Raw genomic sequence first — 18,020 nt, 5'->3', positions numbered from 1 at the left:
AGCCGAGACCAAAGTTGCGCTAGACCAACGTTGCGCTGGGGTTAGCCAGACCCGATCTCAGCAATCGCCCCTTAGAATTTTAACAAAAGTTTAATTTGTGGATTTAAGTAAAATTTTTAATATTTTTTGTAATTGTGAAGAAGATTTTTGTTTGGATTTGTATTTTGGAATTAATTAATTAGATGAATTCAAAATTATACTTGTAGTACATTCATTTTTTGGACTCAAAATAGTGTGTGAATTAAGTTATCATTTACATAACCTCTAGACTGTGTATTCCAAATTAAGGTTTAAAGCAGTTTTGGGCGCATGCCTGTTGTTTTTACCTGCATTGTATCTATTGTCTATGAATAAATGAATGAAATATTCGAGGATATTTCACTCAATTATTTACTTCAATTTGATTTTCTATAGTTACAGTTTGAATACAACTTTTTTGTGCTGTTGACTGTTTCCAATGAACAATAATTTACCGTAATTATTCTTAATAAATTGACATATTTTTCCAGGCGGAAACTCTACAGCAAGAACTGAGTAGAACAACAAAAGAACTCGCTTTACTGTCCAATAGGAATCAGCAATTGGAGTCATCTAACCACAATCAGAAACTAGAGGTATGCATAGTAAACTCATGTTGATATATAGAAATATATGGGTGAAAAACAGATTCATCACTATTTATTTTTCGAACTATTGATATAATTAGGTATATTCCAATTCTCACTATTAGTAAGTGGTTAATTTTTATTCAATATAAGAAAATGTATTATCAATTCAATTGATTGCTGATCAACATTTTATTCCATGACATTGTATAATATTATAACCATGAATCTTTCAGGCTTTATGCCTTTATTGATACCTTTTGCTGATGAAACTCACTATGATTGAATCATGAAAAAATTGAATGAGATAAAGTTTGTAATTTTCACCATAATTTGTAGAATATGATGAGAATTATCAATAATAGTGGATGATTGGTGTAGAATAAAATGACACATGACACAAACATTTCACTGTTACAAAATGGACTGTATTACACAAGAAGATCAATGAAACAAAAGATCTTAATATTATGAGTGTTTCGCACTTTCACTCAAAAATAGTCAAATTGTCTGTACTTCATAGTTCACAACTCATCACCAACTCACCAAAACCCAGTTCATGCATAGGCAGCATGGCCAGATGGGTTTACACAGGAAGCTCTTAACAGAGCGCTCACAAAATGATACAAACTGGTGGTAACATACCCCCCACCTTGAAGGTATACCTTCTAAATAGAAAAAAAATTAATTTGAAAAATATACAAAGAAAGAATAAGCAATAAAAAATTGAATCAATTGTTAGGAAATGGTAATAAACACAATTTGTTTACTGGTCTTTTGAATTCTCCATTGGTGGTTTTTACTGTAGCTACTCTAACATAATTGTCACGTCCAGGATGAATTGCAGTCACTCTTGCAAGTGGCCATTTGAAGGGTGGTAGGTTGCCTTCCTTGACAACCACCATACTGCCTGGTTAAATAGCAGAGGAGTTGGACTGCCACTTGTAGTGCTGCTGCAGGTTGGAAAGGTAGTCCTTTGACCAGCGTGCCCAGAAGTGCTGTTTCATTTGCTGCACATGTTGCCACTGATTGAGCCGATTTTGTTATACATCTAGAAGATTGGGTTCTGGAAGGTCGGTAAGAACACTGCCAATCAGAAAGTGTGCTGGAGTCAGAGCAACAAGGTCTGATGGCTCTTCAGACATTGGAGTAATAGGCCGGGAATTCACACAGGCCTCTATTTGAGTAATTAGAGTGATGAACTCTATTATTGTTAAGCATGATTGACTAATAACTCTTATCAGGTGAGTTTTCACTAGTTTCACTGAAGATTCCCATAAACCGCCAAAGTTTGGTGCACTTGGAGGCTGAAAGTGCCACTTTATACCCTCTTGAGCAATTGAGGTTTGGAATTTTTCACGCTCAAGACCTCGAGACAAGAAATCTGCTGGGTTAGAAGTTCCCTGAATATGATTCCATGATTGTATGTTGCTCAGATCCTGGATTTTTGCTACTCGATTAGAAACAAATGTAGCCCAATGTGATGATGGGGCCTTAATCCATGCCAGAACAATCATTGAGTCAGTATACAGATATATGTTTTGTATTGGAAGATGCAGTGCATCAACAACAGTCTTTGTCAATTCTGCCAATAGGAGAGTTCCACACAATTCTAGTATTGGAAGAGATACCTTTTCTATTGGCACTACTCGAGACTCATAAGTAACAAGACAACATATGTTTTGTGAAGAACCAATGCATCTTAAATATACACATCCACCATATGCCACTTCAGACGCATCAGAAAATCCATGAATCTCATATTGATTTGCAATGATTTTGTTTGTGATACACCTGGGTATTTGCAATTGAGTGAGAATTGGTATTGTTTGTCTGAATAACATCCATTGATTTGAAATCTCTTCAGGCAGGGGATCATCCCAGCCAATCTTACATGTCCACAATTTCTGCATTAATAATTTTTCTAACAAAACCACAGGGCCAATGATTCCCAAAGGATCAAATATTTGACCAATAGCTGACAAGACAGATCTCTTTGTTAACTTGTGATTGAATTGTTTGTTTTTAAATGTGAATTGAAAGACATCTGTTTTGGGATTCCAAATGATACCTAATGTTTTGATATTCTGATCTTGGTCCAAGTTGAAAGTTTTTTGTTCAATATCTTCATCAGGAACATTCTTCAAAACTTCTGGGTTGTTACTACACCATTTCCTCAAATGGAAACCACCACTTTTGGCTAATTTCCTTAAGTCATTTACAGTTTTTTGAACTTTTTCAACTGATTCACCACCTGTTATAGCATCGTCTACATAAAAATCATGAAGCATAACTTGTGAAGCCTTTGGAAAATTGTCACTCTCATCATAGGTCAATTGGTTCAATGTTCGTGTTGCAAGATATGGTGCACTAGCTGTTCCATATGTGACAGTTGATAATTTGTATATTTTGATACACTCCTTTGAATTTTCACGCCACAGAATCAGTTGGAGATTGGTTTGAACGGGATTGATCAGTATTTGTCTATACATTTTCTCAATGTCAGCTGTTGTAGCAATCTTGTGAGTTCTGAATATTAGGATGATATTTATCAATGAAAATTGTACAGTTGGTCCTACAATTGAAATGTCATTCAATGAAGTTCCAGTAGAAGTTTTACATGAAGCATCAAATACAACTAACTCGAAGTTTGGTTGTTGTAGAGGTTTCCTTGATGACTGCATGGTGAGGAATGAAGTAATTTGTGGATGAATTAGCTTCTTCTTTAGTTATCTGTTTCATGTGTTGCATGTTCTCACATTCTCTCATGAATTTGATGTGTTCTGTTTTGAGATGTTTATTCTTTTCTAACCGTTTTTCTAAGTAGATGGATCTCTTGAGTGCTGTGTCATAGGATTGACCTAGTTCACTCAACTCTTCCTTCAATGGAATTTTTACAGAGTATCTGCCATCTTGATCTCGTTGTGTTGTCTTTGTGTAGTATTCTTCACAATATTTGTCATTTCCACTAAAGAGCCTGTTACCCTCTAATTCTTCAATTTTCCAAAAAGTGTTCATTGTGTTGTTAAGTTCTTCAATTGTTGTTAAGTTGCACACTGTTGATAGGTATGAAGTTTCAATGTTGATGTTCACTTTGCCAGAAACTAACCAGCCAAATGTTGAATTTTGGAGAGTTGGAGATGTCTCATTGACCATAATTTTTCTGTCACAAATTATGTCATAGAATAGTTCTGCACCAAGAAGAATATCAATGTCACTAGGTGTTTGACATTTAGGATCTGCCAACTGTATGTTTTTAGGAATGTTCAGCCTTGAAATTGGTATTTCAATTATGGGTAGCTTCTGAGTGATTTTTTCCAACAAGACAATACATTCAATGGATGCCGAAAATGAAGTCATTCTGGATTGAATGTTGCAGTCAACTGTGTGACATGTCTTTGTGGAAGATTGTCCAATACCACTAACTTCAATAGCTGATTTATTTCTTGGAAGTTTCAGGAATTGTGCTGTCCTTTCAGTTATGAAGTTTGATTGAGATCCACTGTCAAGCAAGGCTCTGCATAGGTGAGGAGTCCCATGACTGTCCTTTACTGTGATGATTGCTGTTGAGAGCATGATATGTGTATTTGATGGCTGCTTTACATTAGATGTTGATGCAATTGTGTGTTGTATAGGAGGTGGAGATTTTTCCCTTTGGGTAGACTGATCAGAAGATTTGTTGGGCCTATGCAGTAGTGTGTTGTGTCTTCCACTGCATAGTTTACATCGGCCTGACTTACAGTCTGCAGCTGCATGACCATCCTGGAGGCAGTTGAAACACATGTGAAGTTTTTTGACCTCCCTTTCACGTTCAGACACAGATAATGATTTGAACTTCTTACAATGGAATAGTTGATGGTAAGGTTCAGCACATAGTTGACAATTTGGTTTCACTGCAGCATGGAAGTTGTTTGAAGTAGGCCTCTTTTTGTGAACACCTTGGTGAGGTCGACTAGATGATGATCCTTGAACACTTGAGGAGGATTTGCTTGTTTCAATGGACTCAAGCACCTGGCATTTATGCTTCAAGAAGTCTTCAAGTTGCTTCATGGTAGGTAATTCTGAAGTTCCTAGAGAATTTTCCCATTCACAGAGCATTGCAGCATCCAATTTTCTTGTGATAATATGAACTATCAGAGTGTCCCAGTGCTCTGTGGGTTCACCAAGACCTGTTAATGCTCAAATGTGCTTCAATGAATCATCTAGGAGATGTCGTAGAGATGTTGAAGAAGCCTTGTCACATTTGTTCAGATTGAAGAGTGCATTTATATGCTTGTTGATGAGAACACGTTTATTTCCAAATCGATCAGTAAGTAGTTCCCATGCTACTTGGTAGTTTTCAGCTGAGCTCTCCAATGACTGTAGAATCTCAGCAGCTTCACCCTTCAATGCTCCCTTTAAATAGTGAAATTTGTGAGTCTCTAACAATTTTCTTGAATGAATTAGGGCAACAAAGGTATCATGAAATGATGGCCACTCATCATGATTTCCACTGAATATTGGAAGTTTTATCTCAGGGAGTTTGAATGGAATATCGTTGATTTCAGGTTTGATGTTTATTTTTGTTACTTCATGTTTTGAAATTAAATTTTCAGCCTGAGCACTCAAGTCAAAAAATTCTTTTTCGAAATTTTCTCTTTCACTTTCATCATCTGACATTTCTGCTAACTCAATTTGTTTCTGTATTCTATCAAATTCTTGCCAATATTCATTCAGCTTTGACAATCTGATTTTCAATTCAGTAATGACAATGGTACCTTTAGAAATTGCTGACTTAAATCATGTTAGTTTTGCCTTCACAAGGCCACGTTCCTTTATCAATTGTTTTGTTTCAGCCATGATGATGAAAGATTAAGACGTATTTAGCAAATACAACAGAAGAAAATACTAGTTGCGTTGCAAAGTTGAAGCTGCGTTGCTGTTGCAAATTGTGTTCTGTTGAAAGGAGCAGCTCTGTCTGTAGGAACAGCGTTGCAAGGTTGAAGCTGCGTTGCTGTTGCAAATTGTGTTCTGTTGCAAGGAGCAGCTCTGTCTGCAGGAACAGAGTGCCGACACTGTGTTGGCTAAGCGATGACTCAAGGACAAGGATGCTCTGCGACCCATCGTCTCACAAGGACTGCCAAGTGCCGACTGAATGATGCTCGGCGGGCGACCAGATTACGCGAGTGCCGACTGAGTGACCGACACGTACCACGAACGAAAGAAGATACACGCACGAACGCAAAGACACAAACATGAAACACAATACGAAATAAAACACAATGACAAAATAATGAAAACACGAAATCAAAAACGAATATACGATAATGAGTTAACGTATTTGAAGATAATATAGTCACTATTCAACATACAGTTGACACAGCCACACAAGAATGATATTATTGTCACACATGATTGATATTGTTGTCACACACGATTGATATTGTTGATATCAATAGTTGATATTGTTATAATGTTTTATAACAAGATTGATAATGTTATAATGTTACAGTAAATACCGGTAGTCATGAAGCTTACCAAGTTCACGAATTCACAAATCACACAAGACAAAGTTTATTACACAAGTTCATGAATTCACCAATCACACAAGATGAAGTTTATTGCACATAAGTTCACGAATTCACAAATCCGGTCAGAGTAACCAAGCTTATGGATGATTGGTGTAGAATAAAATGACACATGACACAAACATTTGACTGTTACAAAATGGACTGTATTACACAAGAAGATCAATGAAACAAAAGATCTTAATATTATGAGTGTTTCACACTTTCACTCAAAAATAGTCAAATTGTCTGTACTTCATAGTTCACAACTCATCACCAACTCACCAACACCCAGTTCATACATAGGCAGCATGGCCAGATGGGTTTACACAGGAAGCTCTTAAAAGATCGCTCACAAAATGATACAAAACGGCGGTAACAAATAGAGACTTGAAAAATCGTGTTCAGTGACCAAAAATACATAAGATAGCGTTCCTTAAATACATAATTTGAATGCATAGACTAGTAGGAGCGATAGGCAGGCCGCTAAGCGCATTAATCATAGGGGTGGACCGCGCCGCAGCATAACAGTGCTACTTATCCCCCTCCCACCGCCTCATCTGCTCATCTATGATCGTAACCCCTAAACTATATACATCATTGGATTCACGAAGAAACTGCCTACAACATTTATTGAGAGCCTTTCACTCTTAAGTCAGCTAACGACTTGAATATTTGAGAATTGATACCAAATGAAACCATATTGAAAGCCAGTTATATGTAGATAATATTTGAAAAACAGTCGAAGCTGTACTATGAATATAAACTGCAGGACAGGCGATTTTATGAGTGCGCGTTCTTTATAACTTACCCCCCTCCCCTCAATCTGTCGACCACCCAGGGAAGTGACGACATCGAGTTTTATTTTATACACTAAAGGACTCGCCACACCAAGCTCGCCAGTACCGCCGAGGTAGTACCGCTGGTGGTAGTTTTCTCGGCTGAGCACGCCACACCGAAAAACGTCCGCTAGCGGTAGTCTCCGAGTAGTGAGTCTAGTAGTGGGGGGAGGGAGTCCATCTACAGTGTGGGAGTGAGACGTACTAGTTGCGTTGTGCTGCAAGGAGGAACGCCGAATGAGTCATCACTCTGTGCGCATGCGCTACCTCTTCGAATCGCCTGCCATGTATTCAGGTTGAGTGCGCCACACTGAGCTCGCTTTGTCCGCCGTACTACCTCTCAGCGAAGTTTTGTTGAATCGCCTAGCAGGCGGTCGTAGGTGGTAGTGCGCCGTACTACCGCCGCGGTAGCGAGCTCGGTGTGGCGCGATCAACCTGAATACATGGCTAGCGATTTTTAAAACTTCGCTACCGCCGCGGTAGCGAGCTTGGTGTGGCGTGACCTTAAAGACCACCTAACAATAATCTGAAGTCAAACTCTCTGCCTCTCTCATGTATCCTCAATGTAAGCTAGCGCCTGTACTAATACCATTGAAGTGTTTTCAATGTAAGACTTTCTTCTTATAGCTAATAGATTATTTCAAAATATCAACTAGAATTTTCAAGATTAGAAATTCCAACAGTCTTTGTATTTTTCTTGAATTTTATTATCCGTTTTGTATTGTGTTATATGTAGGTGATTCGGCTCCAGAAACTGGTATGCGATTTCCAGTTGAACAAAGCAAGCAAAGAAGTCGTCGACCAGCAAGCTGAAACACAGAAGAGTCTTGAAGCGCAACGAAAAATGACCTACACGCTCATACATCAACTAAACTCCGCTCAATCTAAGATCTCAACTTTAACCATGGAAAAGTGGTGAGACTACAATTATCAGCTCTGATATTCTATTTATGATATCTAAAGGGCTCGTTTCCGAGCTCGGGATTTAGCCAAGTTCTAGACTTTAAACAACTGGAGTCAGAAAATTGGCTTTAGTCGTTGTCATAGTCAAAGTCACGTTTAAATTAAATTTCGAAAAACTAGAAAATTGAACACAAAATAAAATAAAGGGAAAATAGTGTATAGTTTCAGCTATTTTGAAATATTTAAGAATGTTTCATTTTGTCAAGGAAAAACGTTTCCAATTATAGAAATGAAAAAAAATATTTTGCTGCAACTATTTACTGCGACTACACCCCGTTTTGGAAAGCCAATTTTCCGACTCCAGCTGTTGAAAGTCTAGAACTTACCAAAATCCCGAGCTCGGAAACCGGCCCTAAATTTAAATAATTGATGCATACTGAAGTTATAAGGATGAACATTTTGCTGAATTAGCTAGAAGACTAGAAAACTTTGGAGAGCATTTGTTTTCAACATTCCACTTCATTTGTAATTCTTCATTATTTAACATTCTTTACAATGGCCGTTTTCACACTCACCGATTCCTGGCCAACACGACACCCAGAATGTATTCGATTGGCTGAGAATCAGCAGTAGGCTAAGTGAAAATTAGCCATCTGAGCACATTTTGGGTTTCGTGTCGGGGAGAAATCTGTGGGTGTGGAAACAGGTAATCTTGTTGGAATTTTTCATTCTCGGTGATCATCACCATCTTATAAAAAAAGTTTAAAAAACCGCCATATCAATTTAATTTGTTGTACAACCAAATTCATAAAAAACCTTTGTATAAAGGTAAGTATAATAAGTATAAAGTATAATTATAATTTAATATTCGCTCTAAAAAAATCAAATACATTACACATTCACATGTTGATTCACAGTGTCGTGAGGGGAGTGAAATCTATCTTATAAAGTCTGCTTGAATAATATTGTGTCTTGTATTCTGTTATCGTTCTTATTAAGTTCAACATTCAACCCAGCTTCTTGTATTGTAACAATGGTAGTGTAGTCTAATCTATACAGAGCGTTCATTATGTCACACACATCAAATTAAACGTTTTGAGTAGAATTTGAACGAATTCTTTTGAAAGGATTCTAGAAAGTGAAGAAACGTCTTTAAATCGTTAAATGTCTCCCACTGATTATTATTAATTGTGATTATTACTTTCCTTGCCCTATTACCATAGGTAAGGAAAGTATTGCTTTCCAAAAAAAATTAAGGTACCCTAATTTCAAGTTTTCTATACGTTTCAAGTCCCCCTGAGTCCAAAAACATGATTTTTGGGTGTTGGTCTGTGTGTGTGTATGTGTGTGTGTGTGTGTATGTGTGTATGTCTGTGAACACGATAACTCCATTCCTAATCAACCGATTGACTTGAAATTTTAAACTTGAGGTCCTTATACCATGAGGATCCGACAATAAAAAATTCAATAAAATTCAATTCAAGATGGCGGAAAAAATGGCGGATAATGACTAAAAAACCATGTTTTTCACGTTTTTCTCGAAAACGGCTCTAACGATTTTCTTCAAATTTATACCATGGATAGCTATTTATAAGCCCTATCAACTGGCATGAGTCTCATTTCTGGGAAAATTTCAGGAGCTCTGTAATATTCTTGAGAAAAATGGCGGATAATGACTAAAAACCGTGTTTTTCACGATTTTCTCAAAAACGGCTCTAACGATTTTTTTCAAATTTATACCCTATAGTTATTTATCAGATCTATCAACTGGCATGAGTCTTTTTCCTGGGAAACTAATGGGGGGTCCACCCTATCCTTGAGAAATGGACTTTGTAACCTCCATCTCGTGCATGAGGTAGGTAGGTAGGTAGGTAGAGCAGTTTATAAAAATAAGTACACAGTCATAGTCAAGATCTGTAGAACAGCTGTTTTGAAGACTTTTAAAAAAATCATCGAATTTCACAATTTGCACGAAGGAAAAAGTACTCTGAAATAGTTATTTGTGCAACTAGTGCGCAAAGTGTCAGTTTGCTGCACCGAAAGAAACGTTTACGCCCGAGCCGTAGGCGAGGGCGGAATGGTTTCTTGAGTGCAGCAGAGGAACTTTGCGCACGTATTTCACATTAAGTTTTTCCTACAGTTACCATTGAATATGAAAAGTGGGTAATTATGGGTAAAATTGCCTGAAATGCATCAAATGTTTTTCTGTGTAATTTTATTATTGATAAAACCTTAATCCTAAAATCCTAAAGTCCTCGTTGTCCTTGGTTATAATATATAATGAATAATAATTAGCGCGTTGTGCTTCGTTGCACCTCTGCTCACTATAGCAGCCACAGCAGTCACTGTTACCAACTTCATTTTGATTTTGCTGCACTGTTGCTCCATATAACCTACTAAGTATTTTGCGTTGCCATGTTGCAAATCTGGAGTGCAGAAAAATTTTTCCCGCACTAGAGCGGAAAAGTGATTCTTTGCGTTCTGTAATCAGTGCAGCAATGGCCACTTTTCAACGTAACTGTAGGAAAACAATAATTATACATACACATATACAGTAGTCTGATCGTAGTTGCAAATAATATGTTGCCGCCAATAATTGTCATGATGTTATTCCCCTAAATTATTCTAGTTTGAGAATGAGGCTTACAGTTCAATGAGCAAGGAAAGTTGTGTGAGTGTACCACTCCAGATTTTTTGTTGTTTTGCTAACGTTTGTAATTCATCTGATTTACTCATTTATAGCTACATTACAATATCAATTTGATTGAGTAAACATTGATATTTTTTCCTCACAGCAATTTGGAGAAACTAATTGGAGAACTGAGATCATTGAATGACTGTCTCTCAGAAGAAGTTCAACAGTTTAAAGATAGAAAATCGTTCTATTACAATGATGAAGCCGGTTTGGATGACTGCGTGGTTTATGAAAAGTATACAGAGCAGCACATCCAAGGTGAAGATTGTCCAGTTGATACGAGAACCAAGGTAATTTGGTGTATTTTATTCCAGCTTATAGAATCCACAATTCATTAACCACCGATAATTCTTAAGCAAATGCTGTGCTGTGATAACCAATCATTGCATTAATCTTTTGTATATTAGAAAACAAATTTAATATAATTCTTATTTCTTTCTCAATTTCAATTTCTGTGCCTCAGTCCGCTCGAGAAGAGATCGAATTTTACAGCTGAATCAAAATAACCAAGGTGACTACGTGATTTCTTGTTTTAATTGAGCTAATAACATCCATAACAAATAGGATATGACTGAATTAAGTTTATTACATTATTTTACACTAGATTGAATGGATCATCATCGCCTACATTATAATTTACCACATACTGTAGAGCTAGACTATTACAGTACGGTATTTAGTAGTAGTGTGATAAAATGGACCTTTTTACAAAAATAACCTTGTACAGGTATTTCATTCACTTTCAGTCATCTCAGTCTCACAAAGAGGATCATAAGGAAGTGCTTTTTTCAGATCCCATAGTATTTTAAGTAAGAAGCCCCATAGTATTCTTCATCTTATTAGTTGTTGAAAAGACATTTTATCACTCCAATGACAACGTTCATACCTCATATCTCCTCTAAAACTCACTCTAAACTGTCAGTATTTCTCATAACTAATATCAATGTTTCTAATTCAACTAATGCTGATAGTTTAAATTGAATCTTGCTATGCTATAGATCCTGGATTGAAACTATAGTTTGTAGGAATTACTCTGAATATCACTGAATATCTTGCTCTTATTCACAATTATTGAAAACATTGATAACCTAGAATTAATGGGTCCGATACCACTTCTCTGATGATAATTGAGAAACTGACTTTAATGAGCAGGAAATAATTCATTGTGCTAGAGCCCTTAAAGTTAAGAGCACAAAAAATTCATTATTTTTTTCAATGATCTTCATGTTTCAACACTATTTGCATAGTTTTCATTCGAAAATTCTGGGATGGTTTTAGTTATTGTGAACTATCAGGACTCTATATTGTTACGGCCACCGAGGTGGGCGCAATAACAAATCACTTAGTAGCTTCTACTGGTGGAGCCAGGTTGGACTGAGTGAACACAAATTGAAACGAATACACTTTTATTAATAATCGGAGGACCAGACCAACAATAAGTTGATCAAATGAATTACTCAAACCAATAAATCAAGTTCAATACAACAAAGCGGTGTAAAACAAAGTCTTTCATACAAAGGCGGGAATCTTACTACACGAGGCGGAAGCACAACTTGCTTAGTTCTATACTGTCTTTATGAATTATACTCAACAATAATAAGTCTCAGATTGATATTGAAGCGTTATCACAGTAATAAAACACTTGGAGCGGATTAATCTTGTAGAGAATCGACATGAATGTAACTTGGAGCGGGAAAACGACACGAGACGTACCAGGAAGTGGGATCGGCTTTTCACACTGAGTGAACGATGACTCGAGAACGACTCCTTCAAAGAAGAACGGTTCCTCGGCGAACGATAGTTCAAATAGCTCTTGAGGTGTTTCGGTGATTAAACTGTACTGGACAGTCAGGCCAAAACTTGTGTTGGATAAGACATTGGTTTCCTTTTATATAAATCATGGGTAGCCCTGTATAAATTTATCCTAACATAACTAATTCTAATATGAGAAGGGAAAATATAATGACTTGAAAGCATTTTGGCTAACTGAGAATTATGTAATAGGAAACACTTCAAGCATATTACAGAGCTCGATCATGACAGAAGAAAAAGCAAGTCCCAAAACAGAAAACGGATATGCAAAACAATTAGTTTTGCATTTCCAACTGCACCAAATAAAACACATATTTAAGAGTTTAATTAATTGCAGACAATTGAAATTTTCTGACTAGGATCATTGTTTTTGAAAATGGCATGATGCGGAATTACATAGTTGACAGCAGAATCGGAAAGTGCTAAGTGCCCAAGTTCTTGATATTCATGCATGAAATTGGAGTATTTCTCCTCTAGCTTGGAGGATTTATCCAGACGCTTCAACAGACCAAGATGACTTCGGTAAGCCTGTTTGCGGTTTGAGACAAGAGGGGGTGCTTCAGGTTTGAATGGAAGCGCGACTACATATCCTCCTTCATCATTGCGGTAGGTGGTGGCTTTATACAGTCTTTCACATAGTTCATCAGAAGGCGATGAAATTTTTACATCTGAGCAAACGTCTTCGGTTTCCCAGAATTTGTTCATGACAGTAGAGAGCGGTTCTTCTTGTGCTAACATGGTGCATATCAATTGCATTTCTTTGAGTGGTGCGGGTGAATCTTCAACATTTAGTCTTCCACTTAACACATAACCAAATATGGTGGAAAATGCGGTAGGATTTCCAGGTATAATACAACGTCCTGATGTCACGAAAACATTGAGATATATGTCAGCTCCATTAACATATCTATTCTGGCGGGCTGGTCAAAAGTGGGGTCAGCAAGGTCCAAATGGGAGAGGGAATTTTTCAGTTCACTGTTGATAGGAAATGCGGGCAAATCTCCAGCTATTTGTTCCAATACTAGAGCGTCAGTTTCAAGGGCAGTTTTGAATTGCGGTCTAGACAGTAGTGTCAGGTGAGCGGTGCTTTTTACAGTGGTTCCTTGCTCAGAGATGCCATTGAGCCGAATTTGTGCGGGTGTAACTTTCAATCCAAGTTGCTCGGCAGCTTTTGCGGTGATGATGGATCTCATGGAGCCACAATCTAGAACGGCACGCAGGAAATGTTGTTGATTGTACTGGTTAATGACAGCAACTATAGCTGTGCCTAACAGGGCAGAGGCATGAATGGCCTTAACTTGAGCACAGCCACTGAAAACGTCTGGAGCGGTGGCAGAGGACACAGGAGTCATAACAGCGCTGGTAGAGACTGGCGGCGGCCTGACAGGTGCAGCAATATTATCGGCCACAGGCGGTGACGCAGCAGGCAGAATGTAGCTAGTAGATATCGCCAAAGAGACAGCAGCCGAGGGCGGTGTAACAATAGAAGAGGCGTGATTGTAATTACTTACAGCATTGGTTGAGTGCACATTACCAGGAGCAGGGGCAGACAGTGAACCATAAGCGGCCGACGGCTTTTGCATAGCAGTTCTGGTTGGCTGTTGACAGTGACAGCTTGAGAATACTGGACAACCTGACGATGGCATCAATGAGGCGGTGACATCGATGAAGCAGAGCGGTTGTAATCAGAGCGGGCGTTCCATTCCTCAGTGGCTAATAATGAATGAGGATTATTAGCATTATCACAGAGCAGTGTGTGATGATGCATAGATCTACAATTTTTGCAACAGATGGTCGAATTGCAATTAACTTTTAGATGCGATCCCAAACACACAAAACATCTTTTGTTCTGCCTCACAATTAGTAGATGCTTAGCAACTGTTTAGTGCTTGAACTGGTCACATTTATACAGTTGATGATTTGCCTTGCGTATCACACAGTTGTGACCACTGATGCGGGTAAGACTCTGAACATTGCCAGGTTGACTCTTCATAGCATAACTAGAACAAGTGGGTTCTGATTTCACAGCAGAAGGTTGCACATACTGGATACTGGCATTGATAATCTGCTCCTCAATGTTAGTGAGGTTAGTTACCTCCAGACATTTTTCTTGATTGGCAACAAAACTCATTAATCCATCAAATGTAGGCAACTGATCATTAGGAATGGAAGCTTCAAATTCAGCTCGAATATTCAGCGGTAATTTTGGTAGACAGAGCATTGTAATCAGAAAATCAGCTTGATCAATCTTCATATTAAATAAGGATCTTTCAGCTGATCCTAGCTCAATTGAAAATTTCTTCAATGTCTCAGTAAGCAATGCGGATGGCTTGAATGAATGAATTTTATTATAAGATAAGATATTTATTGACAATTGTTACTAGGCTCTTGCCTATGGTAACATTTACAAAAATTGACAATAAAATTAAATTAAACTTAAGAAATAAATAATTATTTCCAGTTATGCATTGGTATTAATAATAACAAAATATTGAAGGAAATAATATTGTACATATTGAGCCATCAACATCAACTAAAGTATTATCACATTAGCAAGTTGTTATTTGAATCCAAGTGGAGTGAAACTTATCATGAAAGTATACCATGAAAAATTGAAGTTCATAATAAAATACAATAGAGGGAAGATGAAATATAGGTGATAGATAAACTATGAAGGTGGTCCCATTACAAAGCATTGTGATCAGACTTTTAATAAAAAAAAGAGAAGTAATAATGGAACTGTGCATGAAATAGGAGCAATGAAATGAGAGCGTGAATGCACCAAACACTGCCAATCATAATGACCTTATGCCAATGTATCATTTATTAATGACGACAGAAGCCTCGATTTGAACAAATAGAAGCTTGGTGAGAGAATCAACTCAGGTGATAGATTGTTCCACAGTCGGGACGCTACTACAGTAAAACAGGAGTTGTACATAACTGTGCGGTGGAGTGGAATTTGTAGGAAATATTGGTGCTGTCGTGTGTTTCTGTGGTGGATGTGCGCAAGAGGGGTGAATCTCTCCTTCAGATACTGCGGGCCCTTGCCCTCGACAACTAGGTGATATACAAGACATAATATGAAGTATTGTCTCCGGTCCTTCAGTTTCAGCCTTTGCAGTCTCCTATAGTAAGGTGTGATATGATCATCCCTTCTTGCATCATATATGAACCTAACTGCATAGTTCAATGCACGCTGCAATTTCATATTAAGCTCTCCAGTCATGTCATTGTAGACCATGCTGCCATAGTCCACAATGGGCAGGACAAGACTTAGAACAAGCGTGACACGAAGGTTGGTTGGAAGAAACTTCCTCAACCTCTTGAACTGATGCATTGTGGCAAAAATCCTCCTTGATAAGGTGTTGATGTGATAGGTCCAATTAAGATTCTTATCTATGAAAACTCCCAGAACCTTGATACATTCCTCATACTGAAGTGCATGGCCATCTAGCATTACTTTGGACACTGCATTGAAGTCTAGTTGATTGTACAGTCTGCCATAAGCAACAATAATACTTTTGCATTTCTTGGCATTGAGACTCAAGCAATGTGCCTTTGCCCATACAATCAAAGATGCTATATTAACATTCATGGCAGCCACAGCATCATCAGCATGAGAAGAGTGACCAGAAGGAAAGTGATTGTAGCAAACAAGATCATCAGCATAGATATGATAGGACAAATCACGAAAAATCAGAGAAAGGTTATTCACATAGATAGAGAAAAGAGGAGGGCCAAGGATTGTGCCCTGTGGGACCCCTGCAACAACTGGCAGCCACCTGGACATTTTCTCCTCAGCCACTCTGACACACTGGTGCCTATCAGTTGGGTAGGACTTGAAACACAAGAAGATGATAGACCACACTGAATTGAATTGAATTTTATTGTTTCACAAAGACTTATAAGACTTATAAAACATATGTAAATGTACTAAATTTAAATAAAATCATATCTATGTTTAAACTATTTCACAAAATAATAGAAACTGTACTCACATGGACCTGTCGGTCTGTTCGTGAGTAAGAGTTTGCATAAGTATATTGAAATTCAATTTACACAGATAACTTATATATGATACAGAGAAGTAATATTACTAGTCTATTATAGATAGCTACCAATATTTAATAGTATTGAATAATACAATATCAAAACTATTTAAATAAAAGATAAAAATACTTATTTAATTTTAATATTCGAGCTCAACTATCAACATTCGCACGGGAAGGGAAACACACACACACACACACACTACGCACATACATGAGTGAATAAATTCCAAGGTGTTAAGCTGCATACACATACTCCTGCTTCCAACCCGCACCGAGCACGCTTCTCCCTCGTACCGCCCACATACCACCATCGCACAGCAATCGCTCCGCCTCCGCTCTCTACTCGCACCGATCATGAACATTATGGAAGATGGTAGATCTTCTCGCGTTCCCTGGTCGAACCATTGTTGCTCGCCGGTCGATCATCAATCACTCTGCTGGAGTGACATTTGGTCTTGGAGCGGAATGAAAGTCTGTACGCACCTTTACACATACATTGATTTGATCAATCTACCACACTGATAGTCATTTAAAGATGCCAACCATTCATGTAGCACTTTCTTGTATTTTAGTACAGTACAAGAACCAGGATGACTTATATGGGGGGAGCATTCCATAGAATCATATTAATTACATAAGAGACATTTCTGTCGCAAACAGCTCGCGAATTTCTCTCTAAATTGGGATGCAGAAGAAGTCCGCTTCTAGTCCTATGTTCTTGTTTTGCTGGAATATTTAAGTTCATTTTATTCTTGAACGCATACATTAAGACAAATTTAACATAAAGCTTCTTAATAGTTAGAACATTAAAATAAACAAATAAACGTTCGGAAGAATATGTTCATTCCAGGCCCAGTCCGGCTTTGATAATAGCTTTCTGAGTCACTGAAAGTTCTGCAATCTTAGTATCACACGCACCTCCCCAGACAATAATTCCATATGTAAGGATTGACTGCACAAGTGCGTGATACACTGTCCTCAATTCCTTCGTGTTAAGAATGCCCTTCAGTTTTGAGAAAACAAAAATCAATTTCCGTAATTTTTTTTTCAAGTAGAAAATGTGTGGATGCCAAGATAAATTATTATCAATGATTATACCCAGGTATTTGAACTCGTTGACCGATTCAATCACCTGGCAATCACAGTTATCATTACACACCTGACCACAAGAATGTAGTTTTAGCAGTAAATTATCTGGAGGGGCACGGTTTTTATGAAGGAATATTAGAAGAATTTTGGTCTTCTTCATATTCATACTAAGAATGTTGTCGTCAAACCAATTTTTGAGTGTAATTAAGTCTCTGGATGCCTTCTCGTAGACTTCCATCCAGCTGTCTGCCTCAAAATAGACTGCAGTGTCATCAGCAAACAGTAGCATTCTACCCGATACATCAGATTTGATAATGTCATTGATGTATATAAGGAATAAGATTGGCCCAAGTGTGCTTCCTTGGACAACCCCAAAATCGATACTTCGCACCTCACTATTGACAGAATTTGTATTGTTGTTATTTATATTATTGCTATTAATTTCATTGTTACCACTATTGTTACTATAACTGAAT

General features: G+C 37.6%; 1 protein-coding gene across 8 annotated transcripts in view; it reads left to right on the top strand.

The window, feature by feature from the left end:
- Positions 1 to 18,020, top strand: part of LOC111048543 (uncharacterized protein PFB0145c) — a 138,175-nt gene that overhangs the window by 106,353 nt on the left and 13,802 nt on the right. For all 8 annotated transcript variants that reach the window (XM_039425264.1, XM_039425266.1, XM_039425265.1 and 5 more), the window contains 3 exons: positions 510 to 614; positions 7,727 to 7,905; positions 10,689 to 10,878. In XM_039425264.1, the coding sequence (XP_039281198.1) occupies positions 510 to 614; positions 7,727 to 7,905; positions 10,689 to 10,878 (474 nt within the window). The remainder of the gene's footprint in view (positions 1 to 509; positions 615 to 7,726; positions 7,906 to 10,688; positions 10,879 to 18,020) is intronic.

Source organism: Nilaparvata lugens, chromosome 3 (assembly GCF_014356525.2).
Source record: "Nilaparvata lugens isolate BPH chromosome 3, ASM1435652v1, whole genome shotgun sequence".
Classification (NCBI taxonomy): Eukaryota; Metazoa; Arthropoda; class Insecta; order Hemiptera; family Delphacidae; genus Nilaparvata; species Nilaparvata lugens.
The sequence above is the reverse complement of the archived record's forward strand: the minus strand, read 5'-3'. Positions and strand labels throughout refer to the sequence as shown.